This window comes from Tyto alba, unplaced genomic scaffold (assembly GCF_018691265.1).
Source record: "Tyto alba isolate M040663 unplaced genomic scaffold, T.alba_DEE_v4.0 Super-Scaffold_38, whole genome shotgun sequence".
In the NCBI taxonomy this organism is placed as follows: Eukaryota; Metazoa; Chordata; class Aves; order Strigiformes; family Tytonidae; genus Tyto; species Tyto alba.
In genome coordinates, this window is record NW_024881313.1 from 2486754 (window position 1) to 2509456 (window position 22703).

General features: G+C 37.7%; 1 protein-coding gene across 4 annotated transcripts in view; it reads left to right on the forward strand.

Moving 5' to 3' along the window:
- Window positions 1-22703, forward strand: part of TBC1D5 (TBC1 domain family member 5) — a 322975-nt gene that overhangs the window by 179140 nt on the left and 121132 nt on the right. For all 4 annotated transcript variants that reach the window (XM_032991381.2, XM_032991383.2, XM_032991382.2 and 1 more), the window contains 5 exons: window positions 3700-3802; window positions 10278-10366; window positions 11871-11921; window positions 12010-12079; window positions 17878-18050. In XM_032991381.2, the coding sequence (XP_032847272.2) occupies window positions 3700-3802; window positions 10278-10366; window positions 11871-11921; window positions 12010-12079; window positions 17878-18050 (486 nt within the window). The remainder of the gene's footprint in view (window positions 1-3699; window positions 3803-10277; window positions 10367-11870; window positions 11922-12009; window positions 12080-17877; window positions 18051-22703) is intronic.

The following is a 22703-nucleotide window of genomic DNA, read 5'->3' on the forward strand; positions in this document are numbered from 1 at the left end:
ATTTACCAAAATAACATGAATTTATTTGTTAAACTTCATGCATTTATATAAACACTCATCGTTTGCCTAATCAAAATACATCGTGTGGATTTTATGTATACATATGTATCTGTTTGTGTAAGAAGCAGTAAGTTCTACATTCCTTGGCTTTGGAATCTAAGTACCCTCTCTAATTTTGTCCCTTTCGTTTCTATTCTTTAAATAAATTCCTGGAGTTACGATTTAAAAATTTGTCATTACCCTACAATACTTTTTATTAAAGGTTAAATTAACTGAGTATTATATTCAGTTACCATCATCATTACCTTCTAGCTTCTGTTTCTAATTTAGCAAATATTTTTATATTATTTGTCTCCTCCAGTTCAGTACTCTATCATCCAACAGCATCCAGTAAATAATGCTGTAGAGAGTGCTAGCTGCACACAGAGTAGCAAACCAGAGTCCCATCTATCAAAGCATTAAAAAATGTCCTCAGTAATGTTTATATTAGAATTATCTGAAGTGTAGGAAAAGTAGGAAAAGTAGGTAGCAATATGCTTTTAAAATTGCTATTGGTTTAAGTTGTTTTAAATTTCAGAATTCTGTTACCTAAAGGGAACTGTGATAAAGTTTGTTCGTGTGTGTGTGTGTGTGTGTTCATAGGTGTTTTGTGACTCCTTGTCTCACCTAATAATGAGATTTGTAAAACACAGATGTTCACAGCTGGGCTAATCATCCTTAAGAGTCTGTGTACCTGAAGAATTTTAGGACACACATCATCTCTTCCTAAAGTAAATGTCTATTATAGGTCTGATGAATCACACTGCAGGGAAGTATGTTTTTCTCCAGTAATTATAAAAGCTTCTAGCTCACCTGTACCTGACTAAAGTCACCCAAAGTCAGGTGAGAGTAATCCCAACTGTATTGACTAAATATGGTTTTCGCCTGTTGCATAGTAAGAACTTCCAATGTTTACAAGGGAAATAGGGAAGGATTTTGTTAATTAGTCCTAATTCATTAGGGGTCAACATTTCTAACTAATCACCTGACTTTTTACGGTAGTTGAGAGGTGCAGAATGGATTTTTCCTTCAGCAGTCTAGAAACGTGTACTCTTGAGCTGGAACCAAACACCATCTTTCCTTCTCAAGTGAGAAGCTTCTAAAATTGAGGGTGGGAAGGAGGATAAGAGAGGTTTGCTAGAATGCAAGTAAAAGCCTTACATTAAATGTAGATAGCACTACCAACCAAGTTATGACTGTAATACTGGATTCAATTATCCTACTAAGAAAGGAAGGTGTGTATGAACTAGCACCGTAGTAGCCTGTAACAGACTTAATGCAGTGATTTACTGTCATTCAAAAGATGTACCAAGGAACAATGTTGATTTATTTTGGGATGATTAAGAAGGTAAGTGATAAAGAAGAATTTCTAAAAATATTCTGCAAAAATGGAAATCAGCAGATTGTCAGATGCAAGAGCATCTAGCTGCCAGTCAAATCAAAATACCAGTCTACTTGCTGGCATCACCTTGTACATCTAGGATTGTAAATGGCTAGATTTCATTACTGTCTTTCTCTCTACAGTTTTTTAAGAAAACAAAATGCTTAAGGTGCATTCCCAGTACACTACTCAAGTGGATTTCTTTTATTTTGTAGTAATATTTTTATGTATTGGTCTATCTAGTTTTTGCTTCAGGAGTAACAATCACAGTTTAGGACAATGGAAGCTGTGTGAAGATGAGTAGTGGTGGGTGCTGATGTTTGAAACTCTCCATCTCACAAATAACCAAAAAAAAAGAGAAAACTAAAAAAAAAAAACCCACACCAAAAAAAAAAAAAAATAAAGAAGATAACGGAGAAGCCATTAGGCAGCTACATCCTTCCTAAACATATAGAAGAGATGGGAAGAAACACGAATCCATTCAATATGAACACAGGAGACAAAATCTAGTTTCTATGTAGGAGGAGGGACTGCGGGAAGGCAGAGCTACCTTTATACACCAATTTATTCCTTTTCAAGAAAAAAGTGAGTAACAGGGCATCAATTATTATTATTCTTTACCAAGCCTTTGCAGTTGCAAGAGCATCTTCCATTTCTTCTGGTTTAATAGCTTTCCCCATTCCAGCTGAGCAACAGTTTTGGGGAACAGGCAGGGGTTTGTAAAAGGAATGATGATCATTCCATGGCTGTGGTCGACAGCCTCATTTCTGTTGCCAGATTTGTTTCACGAAGTATTTGTGCATCCTGTTACTTGGCTGCCAGCCTAAGTTTCTTCTGTGGCAAAGTTTGGCTGCCTCTGGTATAGGGGCCCCTAAATGGACTAAATTAATGTTTTAAAAAACAGTAACTAACTCACACTGTTCTTCATTTTCAGAAACGGGGACTTGAATGCACCGTTGCTTAACTGTAGCGGTTGTGGTAAAACAGTCCAGCAAAATTCCCATGTCCTTATGCAGTCGTCCTCAGAAATGTAATTAAATGTAGTATTCTAGTGTTCATGAAAAGTATTCTTAACCTTGCCTGATTTGAGGATACTTCTAAATTGAGGATATTTCTAAAACAGTGCTTTAATCATAAAATGACATTCTCCATAAAAATCCATCCTGAACTGATAGTTCCCTCATGATCGCTTATATTTACATTTACTATAATTAATACTTCAGCCAGCTTATTCCTGAGTTCGTTATTATCCTTTTTGTCACAATCTCGGGTATTACTAGATCCTCACAGATATCTCTGTGTATTTTTAAGTTTTCTTTGTTAGCCTTCTCTTCCTAAATTTCATAGGGCAGGCCTGAATAACAGTCCTTCAGAAATAATCTCTTCAAACCCCTAAATTATGTCGATTGCCATCTGTTGTAATGCACTTTGGTCTCAGCTGTGTCCTTCCTTTACGGTAATATGATTAGTACAAGTGCATACAAGTTTCCAAATGTTGGTCTACCATTCCCCCTACCAGGTGCCAGGAAAACATTACACCCCTCATCCCAGTGCCTTTCTCGGGACTTCAGCCTCGCCATGCTCAAGCTCCTTTTCTAAGTGTGCCTAGCAAGTGTTAAATTAATTGGTGAAGGACTGACAATCGGTGGAGCACAGTCTTGGAGTTAAGTTACTCATGGCATTCTGTGCTACCTCGGACCAGAACGGTCTTCTGGGCTGCTAGGTTTGGCAGTAAGACTCTGTGGGCAGGAAGAAGAGGGTAGATCTTTGCTTCAGTCATTGCCTCTCGTTCTGTCATCTTTCATTCTGCTTCAGCTCAACTTGTTTTCATGACATGGAGGAGCAAAGGAACCTGATTCTTTAGGCAGGAACTTGCTCGTATGATACATCATTTTATTTTGATGAGATTCTCCAAGACATTAATTTTCAGTGGATTGGCTGTTTGTAAGATGTTGACAATTAAAACAATCTGCCATTGTATTTCATTCTTGCAGATCTCGAATTTTATAATTTTGGGAGGGATTACTGATTTAAATATAACTGGTGTTATGATATCTATGTAGCAGACTGATGTCTATTAAAGAACATGGTTCAGCATTTTGTTGCAAAACAAATGTAGCAAGTCTTTAGAAGCATTTTTACTCTAGCAGCACCCACAATTCACAGAGCAGTGGGAAAGCAGACAAGGGAGGTGCTGTCTTACCTAAAACCATTTCTAGAAGACCAGTGACTGAGATTCTGTGCACTATCTTTTTTACTTTGAATTTCTTCATTTTCAGCTTTCCTGAAATGCAGTATTTCCAGCAAGAGAATGTGAGGAAAATTCTTACAGATGTTCTGTTCTGCTATGCCAGAGAAAATGAGCAGTTGCTTTATAAACAGGTAATGAAAATACTGTACAGGTGGCATTCATTGACTCAACATTTTCTATACGGTTTGACAATAATGTAGCTCTGTTGTATTTGAAGTTGTATCATAATGCTAAAGTAATCAAAGAGCTGCTTGTCAGCTGGATAGTAAGAAAAGTAAGCTCATTGAATAACATATGCTTTTTCCTCATAACACGGTCCCTCAAATTGTTTTCTTTAAGGTTGCTAAGTTGTCTAACTTCAGATTTCTTTACAAACAACATCTCTTTCTTCAGTGTTGGTTAAGAAATTAAAAAAAAAAAAATAAAAGCTTTCTCTGCTTAGGTAAAAAAAAGAAAGGCTATAGCAGGATTAAAAATGGTACTGAATAAACAAAAAACATAACTACTGATTTCTGAAATTTATGCAAAGTTTTATGTAATATTTTAAGATCTTCCTCGAAGTGCTAAAGCCATGTGGTACATTAGCAAATAGATCCTTTATCTAACCGTGTAGCATCCAGATACAATGCAGCTGACAAAGGCCTCTTGACTGAAGAACGAGTGCTACAAATACCACTTCTACAGTGTTACCTGGAGGACAGCGTGCTCAAACCATTTTTTAAAAAATGGCAAAGAAAGCCTTTAACCTGCACTTACTATGCATCCATATGGGATACAGGCTAAATTATTTTATCATTTGTTCTGATGGTTTTGAAGTGAATATAAGCTTGATACTAAGTTAATATAGCAAGACCAATATGCAGAGTATTGACATAAATATATTAGTATTTGCTTCTTCAGGCTGTTAACTCTAGGGCGAGTAGGGACTGACAAACTGAGGGATACTCTGTGTACATGGACAAAGGTTAAACTAGAGTAGCAAACTTTAAGTAGACAGAAACTTTTTCATGGCAAAAATAAAGTTTCAGTAAATGTAAAGATTTTTATAGACACTTCTTTCAGGCATGGTCTGTGACCACCCTGTCCTCATCCTCAGAAATTAGTGGCGTCTTTTGAAAGAAAACAACACAGTTGAAGGAACAGTTACTTCTTACAGATTATATAAAAAATCAAATATATCATTATCAAACTCATGAAATCACTATCAGCCGTGTATTTCTTGTATTTGACAGACTGTGAGCAAGGAATAATCTTGCATGAGAACATGAAAAAATGAGATTTCTGAACTATATTTTGAAGGGCACTGCTAAAGAAAACATTTCAGCAGTATTCTACCTCCCCTTTCTAGTGAATATAGGCCAGAGTACTGATGATGGGAAAATGGAGGAACGCATTCCAGCTAATTTAGTCTATCATTTATTGCACAAGAAGTATTATTTTACTCTTTGGTATGACTTAAAAGGACTTAATTACCCTCTGTTCATGTTTAAAATCCTCTTGATTCCTTACCAAGAAATAATACCTTTCTACATAAGGATGGAATATTTAGCCAGATCAAATTTAAAAAAAAAAAAAAAAACCCTGAATTTCATCACAAGCTGTTAAAGCTATTATTTTCTACTAGGTGACACCCCGTTTAACATAGACCATATTGTTAATAGTTATGGGATTTTATTGAATTAATGAGACTGTTATCATGTAGTAGAATGTCTTGCTGAGTTAATTGAAACTGCAGAGATTATATAAATGGTATTAATGAACTTTGACTGCCTGATGCCTCAGCTTTAATAAAGACTGCTTGGTGGGCTAAATGAACATAGGCAGATAAAAGAACAGGTTCAATTTTGCGAGCCTACGGGCTGTTGACAAAGAAAACTTTACCTCTGTTTTCAACTGGTGTGCATCAATAGTGCAGTAATTCCAGGAAGGGGGTTGCCACAGGACTAAAGGGAGAGGTGAAGTGCAGAAAATGAAATAAATTTTAATCGGGAAAAAACATTGATTTAATCTCTCTGAAGTGTGTGCAGTATATCACCCAAGTCTCGTGGTGCTGTGCCAAGTCCACAAAACAGCAAATGATTATGTTTTTCCTATCCTGTTGTGGACATGTGTCACTTTTATTAGGAGCTTTTATTTTTTCTTATCTCATTTTAAAAGGGTAGTTTTGTTTGTTTGTTTTTAATTAATGCTCCTGTTAGCTTATTAGTAGGAATCCTGAGTTTTTGACCTTCTCTGTTTAGATAACATTTCCTTCACATCCATCAGTACCCTTCTCTGAATTACCTAGTAGGAAATAGAGTCTGGGGTGGCAACAGGATGTGCTTTTTTCCCTCTTGTAGCAAATACCTATGTTGCAGTCAATCTTCCTGTCCTACTGTTTTTATTTATTCTGGTTTCAGCACTGACTCAAGCCCCGTTTCCCATAACAGCTTCCACTACATCAAAGCCTAGCGTATTTTCTATTTTCTGGAAAATAATGAAGATGACCATTAATTCATTAATAACAGATCACCTCCAAGCTGTTCTCTCCACAGTGACCTGAATACAAAGTCCAAATTAAGGAGTTTGTCTTCATATTCAGTATCCATCATGGGACTGGTCATAGAATCATAGAACGGTTTGGGTTGGAAAGGACCCTAAAGATCATCAGGTTCCAACCCCCCTGCCCCGGGCAGGGCCCCCTTCCCCCAGCCCAGGGTGCTCCCAGCCCCGTCCAACCTGGCCTTGAACCCTTCCAGGGAGGGGGCAGCCACAGCTGCTCTGGGCACCCTGGGCCAGTGCCCCACCCCCTGCACAGGGAAGAATTTCTGCCTTATATCTAATCTAAATCTATGCTCTTTCAGTTTAAAGCCATTACCCCTTGTCCTATCACTACATGCCTTTGTGAAAAGTCCCTCTCCAACTTTCTTGGAGGCCCCCTTCAGGTACTGGAAGGCTTCTGGTCCTCTTGTTCTCTATGACAGTTCCTCTTTTTGAATTTTATGACCAAATACAAGAGCTATATTTGATATTAGAATTATAACACTTGGCCAATAAATGAAAACTTACACTTCTGTTAGCATCTGTACTGGACCCAATGTTTCTCTTTCAAAATATTTGGAAAAAGTTACAGTTCCTTGACAATTTACATACTTATAAATAAAGTGTCTCTAAAGTTCACAAAATTTTATTGGAACTATTATATAGCATCAGCATATAGTCTTTCAAGAAGTAATCAATAATGTTTAATATGCGTATATGCATGAAAGTTGTCTTTGTGGTTTTTTGACCAGCATGAAGTAACATTTTATTTGATGAGGGAAAATATATTTGTGTCCCTAGTCAAATGGAGTAGAATGTTGTGAAGCTGTATTACAGATTTTAAAGACAGAATGCTCACTGGGATCATTGAATTTTTAAATAGCAGCTGTAAATATAAAATCTAAAGAGAACAGTATATTTTACTTAAGTATATGTAAAAATTAGTCTTAGCATTCTTCTGTAAGACTGGTGCCAAAATTCTGGTCCTAGTTACACTGAAAAGAAATAGTGACAATTAAGCTAAATCACTAGGCTAACTATTGTTCGCTCATGATTTGATTGCCCTTATAGAAGCCAATATAATTTTGAAATGCATTGATTCACTTTTCATTGTAGAAATGCTATATTTTTGGTTTTCTTTCTAAACCATTGACTGTATTACGAAATCAATATTTTATTGTAGCTGGGAAGCGTCATAAAATTATCAGAGCTCTGACAACTTATTTATTAACACTAAAGAGCTTTAGTAAACTGCAACATTGAAAAAATATGTGTATGCATATTACGCTGGTGGCTTTTCTTGCCAAGCTAAAAATCTCTAAACATTTGAAGTACTCTTGTAACTGAAAGATCAGAGGTATCTTTTTGAAATCCTGATATTTCATCATCTGTTTGTTTTGTTTTTGTTGTATGTGGGCAGCCACATTATGATTCTACTTTATTATAAACTTGATATATTATTATGTTCGAAGAATGTATGATGTGCTTTTATCTTTTATAACTAATTCTTATTTTATATCCTCTTTCTTTTTCTTCAGCTTATATGTTTACAGCTTAGGGAGTAGTTCTATTAGATAGTCAAGGTTTTGGCATTTCCATTTCTCTTATTTCATGTTAGTGTATCAGGGCGAATAAAAGATCAGACATGGAGCTGTTAATTAACTGAGGGCTGTGTGTATGTATGAAAGTACAACCCAGGTTATCTATAGTTTACTTAAATATTTTTGTCACTTATATTTATTGTCTAATCATAGACCTATCTCCCTGTCTCTCCTATTCCTTTCCCTCTTGGTATGACCATAAGACTTTCAGAAATCTAAAGTTGTCAATTTGTACTCTAACCCATATTATTGTGTTTGGGAATTTTACGTCAGCTTCTGAAATCAAGTGGCTACATTGGATTTAACCTTTTTTTTTTTTTTTTTTCCCTCCTAACTGAATTTCTATTTAGCCTTCATCTTTCAAAGTAATCCCTAAAGGTTCAGAAATAGGGAGAGAAAGAAAACTTCCAAACTTCAGTAGTTTTGCTCTCTTTAGCTTTACCCAAACAACTGACTGCTATTGCTGCAACCCTACAGTTGATGCTGTAACAGTCATCTCAGTCCTGAAGAAATTACATTTTTTAGGATTACAGTTGATAGCACACAGAAATTTTCAAACCTCTTTTTTTTTTTCTTCAACACTGATAGGTGTTGGAAGTTCCTCTTACAAACAGGTAAGTTTCACTAGCATGCATCTGAGCATACTCAAAAAAGAGAGGGCTTTTTCATCTACCTCTCTGCTCGGTGTGAATCACTTAAAGAAAATCCACATTATTCTGAATAAAAGTTAAAGATTTTTAATAGTTAATGGATCTGTTTGATACATATGAAGCTGATATGCTAACTCACTGATATTGAATACTCCTCAAATGCTACGTGAAACGTTGACTGATACACTGGCAAAGGAGCAGGGTCGCTGCACAAGAGCGTAACTCTTTCGTTGCTCACGTCCATCCATCACTGAAAGGGCTGGAAAAGCAAGTGGAGAGTCTTCCTAGCTTGGTACTGCAAGCATAAAAGTAGAACGTCTCCTCTCTGGGGACCCATCAGCTGAATGCCGAGAGCACCCTGAAATGCCAGGGAGCTTGATGGGCCAGCCCCGGTGATCGTCCAGCCAAGAGGATGGACAAGATGGTCTTCCAGGCCGCCCTGTCTGCCCCGAGCACTCACCTGGGGTTGGGACGGCGGCTCCACCCGGTGCAGTAGTTGCACCGTGGAACCAGAGCCCTGCGGGCAGCCCGCTCTTCCTCCCACAGCGAGCCAGACCCAGCACGGGGAGCCCGGGGGCCCGGCCCCAGGCCCCCCACGTAGCTGGCAGTTTCGGGCTGAGGTCAGGGGTTCTCTCCCCTTGGAGCGGTCGCTGTGGCCCGAGGCAGCCAGATGGCTCTCAGCCCTTCATCCCACACCCCTTCCATCACCCAAGCGCTCCCCTCTCTTTTTTTGTACGGCTGACCCCCGCCCCAGCCCGTAGCTTGTGTAGTTCCTCCCTGCCATCCTCGCCTAGCACTGGGAGTCCAGCTCCCCTGACATTGCCAAATTCCCCAGTTACGATACCCCCAAATCCTCCTTTTCCTGATCCGATCTGAGGAGAGGGGCTGAATACCTGCTGAAGATGACATTTCATTCTGCAGGCAGTAGTTTCACCTGCCAGAGCGTTGCTGCTTGCCAACATGACTGCTGCTTTCCTGAAGCGCTTGCTTCAGCTCCTGATAACAAATTGACAAGCCCCAGATGAATCAAAGCAAATCAAGACTCCTGTTTTGTTCCTGGTGAGCTCTGGGTAAAAGCACCGGTGGCTGGCCTGGGTGGCCCAGCCGTGCTTCTAATGCTGGCCCAGGCCCTCAACTATCCAACAATTTTTTTGTCTTCCAATCCTGCATGTTTGTGTATTTTTTCTGCATCTTGTTATAGATTGCACATACAAGGGAATAGTTTGTAATGAAACAGTACTAGGTCTCCCATGCCTTTTGTTAGAATGAGTTTATTTTTAATATTGACATAACTTAAAAAAAAAAAAAAAAAAAAAAAAAAGGCAAAAAGCCCCGTTTTATTTCTCATGTCTGTGGGAATATTAGTTTAATTTTCTCATTTCCCAAATAGCTGCCCTTGTCTCCTCTAAAGGCTACTGGTATGCTGGTTTTGGAACATTATCAAATAAAAAATAATTTTAAATTTTGTAACTTGTCCCTATTGCAGATCTTTGTACTGTGGATCGTGATTGTAATTATCATAAATAAAATTCATATTTATGAACATAGATCTTGGAGTAAACTGCCAGGTGCAGGGTTGACTACCATTGCCAATTTGTTGTCTGTTTGTTAGAAAAAGGGAGAATAACTTGCTTCTGTATATTATAGAAGAATAAACACTTGGATTTAATCAGAATTTAAAATAAAAGCCATTGATTATGAAACCGTTCCATTAAGAATATAAATGTTCGTGCTTTCAGTCTGCACGTAATATTGCTGGCTGCCTGATGCTATGCATTAGAAACTATTATATGACTGGAAAACCTTATGATACTTTTGCTTCCTTTTATGTTTAGGGTATGCATGAACTTTTGGCTCCCATTGTCTTTATCCTTCATTGTGACCACCAAGCTTTTTCGCATGCCAGTGAAGCTGCACAACCAAGGCAAGCATTTTGTGTTATCGGTACAGTACTAAAAATCCACTTTCTTAAAAAAATAAGTAAGTTGGCTGGACTTGAACTTACAAAGATGCATTCCTTAAGTCTTTGTTTATAACTGACAAATTGGTATCAGAAATTGTTACATTCTCATGCTTTGATGGAAATGTCCTTATTTCATCTTTCCTACTACATGCTTCTGAAAGGGGAATTAAATTTTAGACACTGGCACCTTCACAGAGACAAGCTGGTGAAAAAAGGGGAGACAAGAAACCTAGGGAAGACCTTAACCAGAAAGCTTACATACCTACCTACCTTTTCGTTTCATTCTTACTGCCAGAAACGGTTTAGTTTTTGTCATTGCAGAGAGGAGGCAGATTAGAGAACTGCGGTCATAGAACAGACATGTTACCAACTCTCTTTCCTCATATCTTAAAAGAGAAAAAAATCAATGTAGACAAATTGTTGTGATTGATATTTCTCTCATCACCTGCAATATTGTAGCTGCAATATCTGATTACCCTTTGACTTGGTAGTAACATTAAGTTTAGCTATTGATTCACCGTTTCATTCAAACTGCGTGTGTGTGTGTGCATGTAATCATACACATATACATAAAATATTACATCACACATGATGGTCTGTCAACCAAATTCAGAAGATTTTTTTCTTGTGCTATATGTAAAGCTTTTTTTTTTTTTTTAATCAAAAAAAGAAACAAGTTGCCTTCTTGTATTACTTGTGATATTTAGGTCATTTCTTTTCATTTGTCTTTTTACACTCTTGTTTGGAGTCCAGGAGTGAATTAAAGCCAATTTAATTATCTATAGTATATAATATAACCTCTGTTAGCTCCCCCACAACATAATTGTCCAAAACCAGTTAAACATAAGGATGGAGATTATTTACAAGTGTGTGTTTTTATCCAATGTTTGTCGTTAGATATTCTGAAATTACCTAGAAGCTCTTCAGTGCTAAGTAACTTAAAATAACCATGTGTTATGCACAGCATTCTGTTCTATCCCCACTGAAAAAGTAGAGCTAAGCATCAAAGTAGATGGAAAAGAGGTGCTGTCACTGATTAATTGCTGTTAAAGTACAATAAAAATACAGGCTATTAAAGCAAAATAAATTAATGTTTTGATACTGCATATTTGACCAGTAACCATATTTTTTTTTGTTTGGGACAAACAGTGATAGATTGTGCAGCAATCAATTATTCTAGATCAAGCATATTCAAATAATACATTATGACATTCAGTAATTTGTTATTTGGAATAATTAGATGGTTACTTCATTGTAGTGCAGACAAGGCAGCTAATTTGTTTTTGATCTTTATAAAAAGGAAAGACTTCATTTGTTCAATGGAGTTGCTCTTTTTAATTAAAAAGGCTAGTTTTCTCATTTGCACTTTATATGAAAGTTGGCTTATAAATACATAATAGTACATGCAGAACGCTGACCAAAAATAAACATTCACATTTGGATTGTTCACTGTTGCCTTTTTCAGCGAGGAAATGAAAGTTCTTTTGAATCCTGAATATCTGGAACATGATGCCTAGTAAGTTTTAACAACTTCGTTTACATTTAATTTGCTGTTATTTGTAATACGTTATTTAACACCAAGTTTCTGGGTTTCTCCCCTTCAGTGCAATGTTCACACGTCTTATGAAAACTGCAGAACACTGGTTTTCAACTTTTGAACATGACAGTCAGAAGGTAAATATTGCTCTAAAATGAATTTAGTGTATTTTTAAGCAAATGTCATTTTTAATATGATTGAAGTAATTTGGAGTTAATAAGGCATCTTCTCTTAAACAGCTTGGATAAAGCAAGCTAAACCAAGTTTACATTCTTTAGAGGTTCATCAAAATTGGTCATAATCACTTGTGGAAAGTCTTCCAATTGAGAGTTCCTATCTGTTGAAAGATCACTTGGTAATCAAAAGCCAAGTGTGCAAACACAGATTCTCCTACATGAGTGATGTTCTTGTGTAGTATTCAAAAGATTGCCTGTCATAGGCACATCTATGTGCCGAAAACCTGTGCAAATGTGCTATTAAATAAATGCATACAGGCAGTGGTTAATGTATTGAGGCTTGAATTATTTACAGCTGTTTAAAATATAAACAATTTGCTGTGAAACCAAAACTTTAATGGGAGACTGTCCGACAAAGGTCAGGGCGCATCTCGCCCTGACTTCATCACTCCATTTTCTTACTGGTTTTCCTTCTTGGCCTCAGCATATTCAAACAGAGGGAATGTCTGTGCCCTCAGGTCTCCTGTGTGGCTATAGAGACACCACTGTATTTATTGTGTTCCTTCTTTTCATAGAAAAGCTTTTTCAGTGTTCTGAGTTTAGTTCTACAGACATGGAACATTGGCATCTTGGCCTAAGCTATCAACAGTTATAAATTACTATTTGGATTTGGGTTTTTACATCATTCTCAGTAACTAAGGATAAAGCATATGAGATACAAATTTTATGAACTTATTACATAGTCACTTTCATTCCAACAACAAAGCTGTGAGACGTGTTTCTCTGAGTGTAGCTTTTCAGAATTCAGTGTATTCAAATGTATTTGTTCCAATTTCTGTGACAGAGGTGATAAAGTCTGAGGTTGAATTTTATTCAGGGAAATAACTAGGTCTGCTTATAGATTTGCAGTGCTTGGGTAGAAGGTGAAAGTTTACATTGCCCTTTTCAGTCCTTTCGTGGCATAAAAAATTAACAATGCAAAGCGCATGGATTAATATCTAGTTGTTTGTTCTTGTTCTTTGCAAACATGTATAATCTTTAATAATCCTTTCTTGTACGTATGCCTTTTACAATCATGACTTTGAGGGTTAGCTACATAATAAAGTCTGAATCTTCACAAAGGAAGCAATGAAAGCCTGTGCTCTGAGAGACATGTTACATTTTATAGCCTCTAACAGTTGGTTCCATTACTCCCAATTGCCATTAGAGGAGCTTCTCCAGCTATTCCATTCCCTAGCGGTTAATGAGAGAAATCTGTCCACAGTTTATACTTGTTCTATGTCCTAGCCTCTCTTTACCGCTGTAACATTTGTTTCCTAAATGCATGAATATATAAATTGTATTAGTATTGACTGCCAGCCATTTCAGATCGTGTTGTGGTGTGTAATGTTTTGTGGTGGGATTTGGTGACTCTGTTGCTGATACTTGATCTAAATTTTTCAGCTGCATTTCACTGGTATCCATATTTTAACCATTTTTAGAGGTGAACGATGCTTTCCTGTAAAGAGTATAGCACATCTCTGAGCTGTCCCTCTTTTTGTCTTTACATTGTGAACCACATCCTTTTGGGATTGATTATTTATATTCCATGTTAGCAGTAGATGACTAAACCCATGCATTCAGTTTTTTTCAGAAGCTCACAAAAAGAAAACAGGTGTTTTGTCTCATGTGGCAACTTAATATATAGTGAGTATGGGCAGGGACACAGTATCATGTTGTCTACTTGGCTTCTGTGCTTTAGGCACAGGCACTGTGAGTCATTTCTAGTTGAACATTTTGGCCACTTGTTTATATTCGTTTATTTGAGTGTCTTTCTTTCACACCAACTGAGGTCATTTTTTGGAGCAATTTCAACTGACTAAATGTATTGTCATTTTCTCAACCAAATTGTGTGAGAGGAGACAACAGAAATATCATATGCACTCTAGTCATCCACTGAGCTCTTTGGTGGAGTGCACCGAATTAGGAGGCACGGACGGTCAAGGCATTGATTACTGATAGCAACTGCTGTCCCTGCAGATTCTGTCATGCTTTGAGGATTTCTGTTGATGAGATCAGTTTCTGAGGTGCTGATAAGCCACTGCTCATGGCTTGGATGGGTGTACTCTTTGCTGGGTAAAAAACTGGCTGGGTGGCTGAGCCCAAAGACTGATAGTGAATGGGGTTCAATCCAGTTGGCAGCTGGTCACAAGTGGTGCTCCCCAGGGCTCAGTACTGGGGCCAGGTCTGGTTAGTATCTTTATCAGTGATCTGAACGAGGGGATCGAGTGCACCATCAGCAGGTTTGCAAATGGCACCACATTGGGTGGGAGTGTTGATCTGCTTGAGAGCAGGAGGGATCTGGACAGGCTGGATTGGTGGGCTGAGGCCATTTGTATGAAGTTGAACAAGGCTGAGTGCTGAATCCTGCACTTGGGTCACAACCACCCCATGCAACTCTACAGGCTTGGGACAGAGTGGCTGGAAATCTGCCCAACAGAAAAGGACCTGGGAGTGCTGGTCAACATCCAGCTGGATATGAGCCAGCAGTGTGCCCAGGTGGCCAAGAGCATCCTGGCTTGTTTCAGAAACAGTGTGGCCAGCAGGCCAGGGAAGGCATCATCCCCCTGTACTCAGCACTGGTGAGGCTGCACCTCGAAGACTGTGTTCGGTTCTGGGCCCCTCACTACAAGAAAGACGTTGAGGTGCTGGAGCATGTCCAGGGAAGGGCAACGAAGCTGTTGAAGGGTCTGGAGCACAAGTCCTGTGAGGAGCAGCTGAGGGAACTGGGATGGTTTAGCCTGGAGAAAAAGAGGCTGAGGGGAGACCCTATCGCTCTCTACAGCTACCTGAAAGGAGGGTGTAGCGAGGTGGGGGTCGGTCTCTTCTCCCAAGTAATAAGCAATAGGATGAGAGGAAGTGGCCTCAGGTTGTGACAGAGGTTTAGTTTGGATATTAGAAAAAATTTCTTCACCAGAAGGGTTGTCAGGCATTGGAACAGGCTGCCCAGGGAAGTGGTTGGGTCACCATCCCTGGAGGTTTTGAAAAGATGTGTAGTTGTGGTGCTTAGGGACATGGTTTAGGGGTGGGCTTGGCAGCATTAGGTTAAGGGCCGGACTCTATGATCTTAAAGGTCTTTTCCAACCTGAATGATTCTATGATTCTGTGATTTTGATGGATACCATTTACTTATCTCATGCTTTTTAAAATGGCAAGCCAGCATATATTATTTGATGCACTTAGCCATGTTGATAGTCAGTCTGACAGTCAGCAATGTGTCAGTGCAGCATTATGCCAAGGTGCACAAATGCTGCAAGTGACAAATAACTCCAGTTTTGGCACTCCTCTGTAAGAGGAAGCTTGCATTAGTTTTGATATTCAGAATCTTTTGACACTTGAGCCAGTGTTTTAGGTCTGTCATCCAATTTTGTAAAGATGGCTTTAAACCCACAGACAGTGAATGATGTAAAGGCTAATCTGGGTAACTAGCTAGTCTTCTCATACTACAAGTTCAAATAGGTAGACAGATTCTAATGTTCTATACATGAATCTATGACTATAATTGAGAAAAGCTTAAAAATACAGACATTTTGAGTCATCAGGTTTGAGTGCATGCAGTGGTCAAGCTGAAGTTAAACTCAACTTCAGTAAACCAGAATAAAGTTCATACTCCAGCTGTGTGCCAACTGATGGAATATGCACAGTCTTTGAATATGTAGAGTTACAGACTTTTATGATTAGTTTCAAAGATAAATTGATATGTTTATGCAAACAATATTATCATATCATACTTTAAGTGCTTTTCTGTATAGATTAGAAGGAGATTCGTGGATACCTCTTAAGTATTTCGCATTCTAGCACGTGACCGAGAAAATAATGAAATGGGTCTGAAATAACAATAGGAAGTAGCCATACAATGGAGAAACAAAAATCAGAGTAAAAAGAAATCAATAGAATAATTTTAAAAGGAGGTAGGAGAAATATCCTTTCTCAACACACCTAAAGCTATGAAGAACTTTAGTATTTAAGTAAGTAGCAACATTTCATATTAGCTCCTAATATGCTAGATGTTTTATTTTAAATTTCTGTTTGGTGGAACAGAAGAGACTTTGAATGAAAGGATGCCATTTCAGTGAGCTTTATTTAACAGTTTGAGGGAGCTTTTGTCAAGTGGTTTGCTAGGGCATCTTAAATGAATATGTGCTGGTACCACAATAGCATGGCAAAACCACCACACTGTAACAGACAGATCAGTCCCTTTGCTGCAATTGCCATAGGAAAGCAACAATTAAGCAGATTTTAAGATGCACTTTATAATCAATGAGATCCTTCAATAGAAACATTTTACCTGAAATCTCTTCTCAGCGTTATACCGTATTTTCTGCAGTACAGAAATGGAAAAATTAAGAAAAAATATTTCAAGCAAAGGAGATCAACATAAAAAAATGGGCTTTTTGGTAGACATTATTAAATGTTCACTGCCCACTTGAATGCTAAACTATGTTGTAAATGACTGTGGAATATGAGTACTTCTCTTCCTTCCTCATAAAATGCTGATACAGAGAGAATGGGGTTGAAGAGGGACTATAACCATCGGAAACAACCTTGGGGTTAGTTTATACAACAAAAAACCCCTGTCTTTGTCATTGAATGTTAAAAATAATGTGCTTTTCACTGTATTGAACTAAGTGAATTTGTCTTTCAACAGTTTAAGCTGCAATGAAGTCTTGTGAAATTATTAACCCTTTGACTTTGATGATGCTTCTCTATCAATATACTGAGCAAAAGGGTAGAAAAACAGTAACTATTTTTTAAAGTGAGGCTTTCAGGTCAGAGAGCCATGATGACAGATTGCAACGAAGTCACTGCAAAATCTTCTCTTCTCACTATTCCAATTTTCCCTCTTTTATAACTTTAACATTGTTCCTGACAGCTTAATTCTCCATTTCCCTTTCCCCAGTCTTTCTCAATGGATTTGACTGGTTCTTTTTTATTTCTCATCCTCCTTTTCACATGTTTCCTGTTCAGTGCAGTTCATTACTTGCTGCATTTCTTTCCAGCATTCTGTCTCTTTTTCAATAATTCTTCACTCTATTGCAAGAACAAATTTAAAGCAGGATCAGGTTCAAGGATGTTAATACATCAGTAGTTTTCATCCTGTTTTCACTTGGTGTGTGTCATATTCTAGATCATTACGTGGTTTGCACAACCATTAGGTCCAATCATCTACCTTCTAACCTTCAGGTTCATCTCACTGTTCTATTTCTTTTCTGTTTTAAAAGTTGTCTGATGCTTTATCAGAGTTGTGTAGATTTTGAGGTACAGCCACCAGATTTTCTGAGCAAAGGAAGCCTGTTTAGAAAGGATTGTCTGAAAATAAGTTATTTCCTATTTGGTATGCAGTTTATTGTCCTCTGAGGGCATATATTCTGTACTAAGTTACCATTCATCTGCTTTGCTCTGGACTGACTGAGACTGCTGATATTAAAGCTAAAATAAAGCTGTCAACACTTTGTCAGAGCATGAAAAGTAAAGCACACATGTAAAAATTGATGTGCAGAATGAGGGGATGAACCTTGGCATGCCTAGGAAGGGGAATCCCGCAATACCTTCCACAGCAGTGGATACTTTAGAGTCCTATTTTGCCGGAAAAGAAGCAAGTTATTACTATTTTTATGTTTATTTGATTAGAACGAAACATATCTTTTGTAGACCATCCCTTTAGACAATAAGGTTTCATGGGATGTTCTTTTATTTTTTCCCATTTTCTGTGCCTGCAGGAGAAAGATGTGATGATTACACCTATGCCATTTGCAAGGCCACAGGACTTGGGCCCATCTATTGCTATTGTAGCAAAGGTAAACCAAATTCAGGATCATCTGCTGAAGAAACATGATATTGAGCTGTATATGCATCTGAACCGACTGGAAATTGCTCCGCAGATTTATGGACTGTAAGTGTTTGCAAAGCATTATTTAATTTAATTCCTTATATTTTTATTACATTAGATTAGAATTTTTTTTTTTCCCTTAAATTTAGGAATAGAGGAATGGTGCTAAAAAGAAGTACTTCTTACCTCTTAGAACTTACTCAGCTGGCAGTATTGCAGTAAATGACACTCCACTGTTGTATTTCTGACAGTGGCATTCCCACTGCAGATAACGTCTGTTCAGCTACATATTAGAGAACTTGACAAAGACTCCCAGTGCAATGATGAAGTACATACTGATTCAAGTGCGTATTCTACTGTGGTTTTCCTAGAAGAAGAAATGGAATAACGTGAGATAAAGAAGGGGGGAAGGGAAAAATTATCATTGAATGGTTTATTTACTTAATTTTATCACCAGTTTGATATCAGTGAACTCTCCCCTATTGCAAAAATGGTGTTTTGGATACTGGTAGTACGGGGGCCGCGGGGTGGGGAGGGATGTTAAAAGTTAAAGCATGAAGATAAAAAAGTGTCTGTGTGCGGGGTCAGCCCAGGTGGTCCTGTTTCTATCAGGCTGGCCCAGATCCGTCCAGCTGGGTGCATGTGGTGTGCCCCTGTTCCGGGGGGGCGAACGGGGCCACGTGTGGCTTTGGAGGTGGCCTCGTGCACGTGTTTGCACAGGGCTGCATCCAAACCAGTTACGGCTGCTGGAGTGAGTCTGGGTCAATACAGAGCATGCAGCTTGGATGAACCACTAGTAAATGTGAATTGACTGTGGTTGTGAGGAAGAATTCTGCCTTCATTGTCTGGCATTCTAGACATTTGATTCATTTTGATTATTCCTTAAAGAGTTGGCAAGCTATATGTGCAGTTGCAGAGACAGAAAAATGACACTTTTTTTTTTTTTTTTTTGCTTTTTGCATTGATTCAAAATAAGCTTGGCTTTGCCTTAAATGAAAAAAAGAAGTTTCATTTATAGGTGTGAATTTCCAAATGTAATTGTGAATTATGTTTAACAACTCAATAGAAAATGTAGAAAGGGAGACAAAAGGTGACTGTGTAAATGTCAGGCTATAACTGCAATACTTAACATTAAAGTCTACTTTGATGTTGTAGTAAAATGGAAAAATGCTGAAACATAGTATACCCTCAAAGGAATTGAACTAAGACTAAGTAGTAATCCCAGATTTACAAATAACATATATTGGGAAGATGAATGTGATTCTACAAATCTCATTTAAATAGTTTTGATAGGAATGGCTTACAGGGAGAGGAAGAATAAGCCAAGTTCAAGGTATTAAAAATATGAAGGGGACAGATTGTCCCATCACAGTATTTTTTTGATAGAGTAGAGATGTGCATTTTCTTAATATCTTCACTAGTCTGGAAGAGAAAGCATGCATCCTTAATAAACTTCAGGGGTAGTAATGAATAAGTAGGTAGTATAAATATCAAGGAAAACAAAAAGGCAGTGTTTCTTTTTTATGAAGGCTTATGAAAACACACAGAAAATAAAATAAGATAAACCTTAGAAATTTGCAAACAGATAATCTGGGGCAAAAATAATTTGTACTATAGGTATTCACTTCAGTATAAGATTTTGCCTTTCAGGAAGAGAAATAATTGAAAGAAAAAATTAGACTTTAGCTCAAAACATAACATTATAATAACAGAAAAACGGTGCAGTCTGGTGTGGCATAAATAGAACTGAATCTGAATAAAGAAATTTACAGTTAAGGGAATGAATTATGAGAGAGAGCTTCAGGCTGACTATCAGGAAAACCTTACTAACAGGGAGCTGTTAGACTGTAAAATAATATATCAAAATTAACAAAGGAAAAACCATCAGAATATTTTAAAGACAGGCTTTGAAAAGCTCTTAGAAATGGATAGTATCATAGAGAATGAGTCTGCATTGGCAGAAGAGGAAAGTAGGTTGCCTATGAGGTCACATCCTTCTCTGATCTGTGGTTTAATACAGAGGGCAGGAGAAAAAGAAAAGGAAAGGAGCATGACTCTCTTGTATTATTCTCACCTTTAATGACGTGTGAACTCTTCAGAATAGCAATTTCCAGTAATGAGCAAGCTGACAGTCTCAGATGCCGGATCTTTTCCTGTATTTAACATTTCTTGAACTAGAAACAGCATTTCTTAAACATAATAGGTTATTAATAATTGCTAAACCTAACCCAAGTGCAGAATTCATGTGAACTTTTTGTTTATCATCTTGCTGAAGTTTGTTGGATTTGCCAACAAGAACTATTAATCTATCAGCCTTGGTATCACTCAAAAAACATACAAGCGGTAGGAGGAAGACTAGGAACTTCATCAAAAGACATTATGGCATTCCTAGTGAAAAGTATCAACACATTATTTAGTGGCAGTCTCCCCTGCCCTGAACAAGTTACACAGTTTACTTATTTTAAAATGTAGTATTGTGTACTTTGCATCCTCTGTAACCTTCTGGGGCAAGGTAGAAACAATTATTAATTACTCTTTGTATTTTCATACATTTGATTTCAACCTTTGATGATTACAAATAGTCCTGTCATTTTTCAAACACTAGGGAGGCTTGTTCTGCTGGGAGGTCAGGTACCCTAGGCCATTGTACATTTTGATGTTCAGAAACTCTCCTTTAAAATAAAATGTGGTTACACACTTCTTTAAATTATACTTACCTGCTCACAAGACATTTCAGTCTTGTAAGGCATTTAAGAGGCATTTCAGTACATGTGGTATGACTCATTTTGTTTGCTGTCCAGTACTGCAAAGGTTGTATGCTGGTTTTGTGAAAAAGTTTATCTATCAATACGAACAGGCTTTATTTTTTATTTCAGCAGTTAGTCCTCTGCAAACCCTGGTGTCATTAGCCTCAGCCTGGTATGCCAGGCTGCACGCCAGGAGGTGCTGCCACTTTAGAAGAAATATCTTCTCTGCATAGTTTACATTTCTCAGGGTTTTAGCTCAAGGGAGTGGATTTCTTCATCTTCTGGAGGGCACCAGTGAACAGGCTTCGCGTTACCCGGCTATCTCAGTTCACTGCTGACCAGGAAAGCCCGGTTAGGTGTGTTAGGGTCCTGGCTGTGCCGTGCTTCTGCGCTCTGGTCGTTCAAGCGGGTGTCACGTACAGTAGCAGCCTTAGCACAGGAATTTCTCTATCTGGGAATTTTGTGAGACCGCACATTCATTCACTTGTACTCACTCAGCCGCCACGTACCCCTGTGGTAATTATTCAGCTGCTATTATCAGCCAAAATGGAACTAAATACAGAGATAAAGCCTTTGTGCCTTACTATTCTTCAGTCTTCTTTATTTGGCATGTCTCTAGCTTGTTTTTAGACCCCGAGACAGTGTTTTGCAGAATAACATTGTTTCACGTTCCTGGTAGCACTGTGAATTGCCTACAGTCTAACCAAACTACAACAATTATCTAATCATACCTGATTTTGTACTTCATAAAGTAAAGCACAAAAATGGTTTGAAAATAAAATGAAATCGATTACATTAACAGTTCAGTGACATGCTTCCTGATAATAAACTTTTCTCTAAATAAAAACAGAAAGATGCTAAGATTGAACAAAAAGATTGGATAATTTAAAGGGTTGACAGACTGAATATTCAGTTTAGTTGTAAAATTAGATGAGTTAACAGTGATTAATGTCCTAGATTAAATGGTATTTTACTGTTAATTTCTTTGACCCTTACATCTAATTCATGTTAAAGTACAAAGTAATTATTGCAAAACCATTCTGCAGTTTCTTCAGTGTTTGCAGTGTCAAATTAAGCAGGTTATACCCTCAGCTTGAGAAAGGGCAGGGTTTGAGGAAAGCCTTCCTATATCTGTATTTTAGGACATTTGCTTCCATTTGTAGTAATTTGTAGTAGAGGACTTCTTTTACATTTCATTGAAAAGATTAATCAGTTGGAAAAGTCCCACATAATATCATTATTACTACTTTATTTTATGTAATGAGGGTTTCAAAGTGAATTATATTGCATCGAATGAAATTCTCATAGAACTGCGTGCAGTAACTACAGCCAGATCACATAAGTATATATGATACAGTTGTATAGAAATAATGCACACAAAGATAATAACAATGCATAAGTGTAAAAAGCTTTATTTAAGAACAAAAATTAACTGTTGGCATAAACTCACTAGCTTCTGCATCGTATCACTGATGGCAGTATTATACTGATTAAGCAAACTCTTCCTAAGCACATATCCAACAGAATATAAGGCACATGCAGAAGTGAGTGTAAATATTTCATGATAGCTTAATCTCAGTACAGAAAAGGCCTTCTTAGAACATTCAGTGCCGATGACTTTGCCTCCTGCTGCCACTCTGCTTTATGACGATCAATCAGATAGACATATTGCCTACTGCGGTTTGAGATGCAGTTTCAGCCCTTTAGGCTGTTACCACAATTATACTACAAGAAGAAGCCTATCTTATGAAGCAAAGAAAAAAAAAAAAATAAAAGGATGCAATCTGAGTAGCAGGGTAACTAGGCACAAGTGTAGATTTGAAGATAGCATTAGAAAGGTTATGCTATAGCTAAGTCAACAGCAGATGTGCTGCTCCACTATTACTATTCTAAGTTGCTTTGCTATGAGCACTGCTGTGGGGCATCCACCTGTTTTAGTTTCTACCCCATGCCATTATTGTACCAGGCA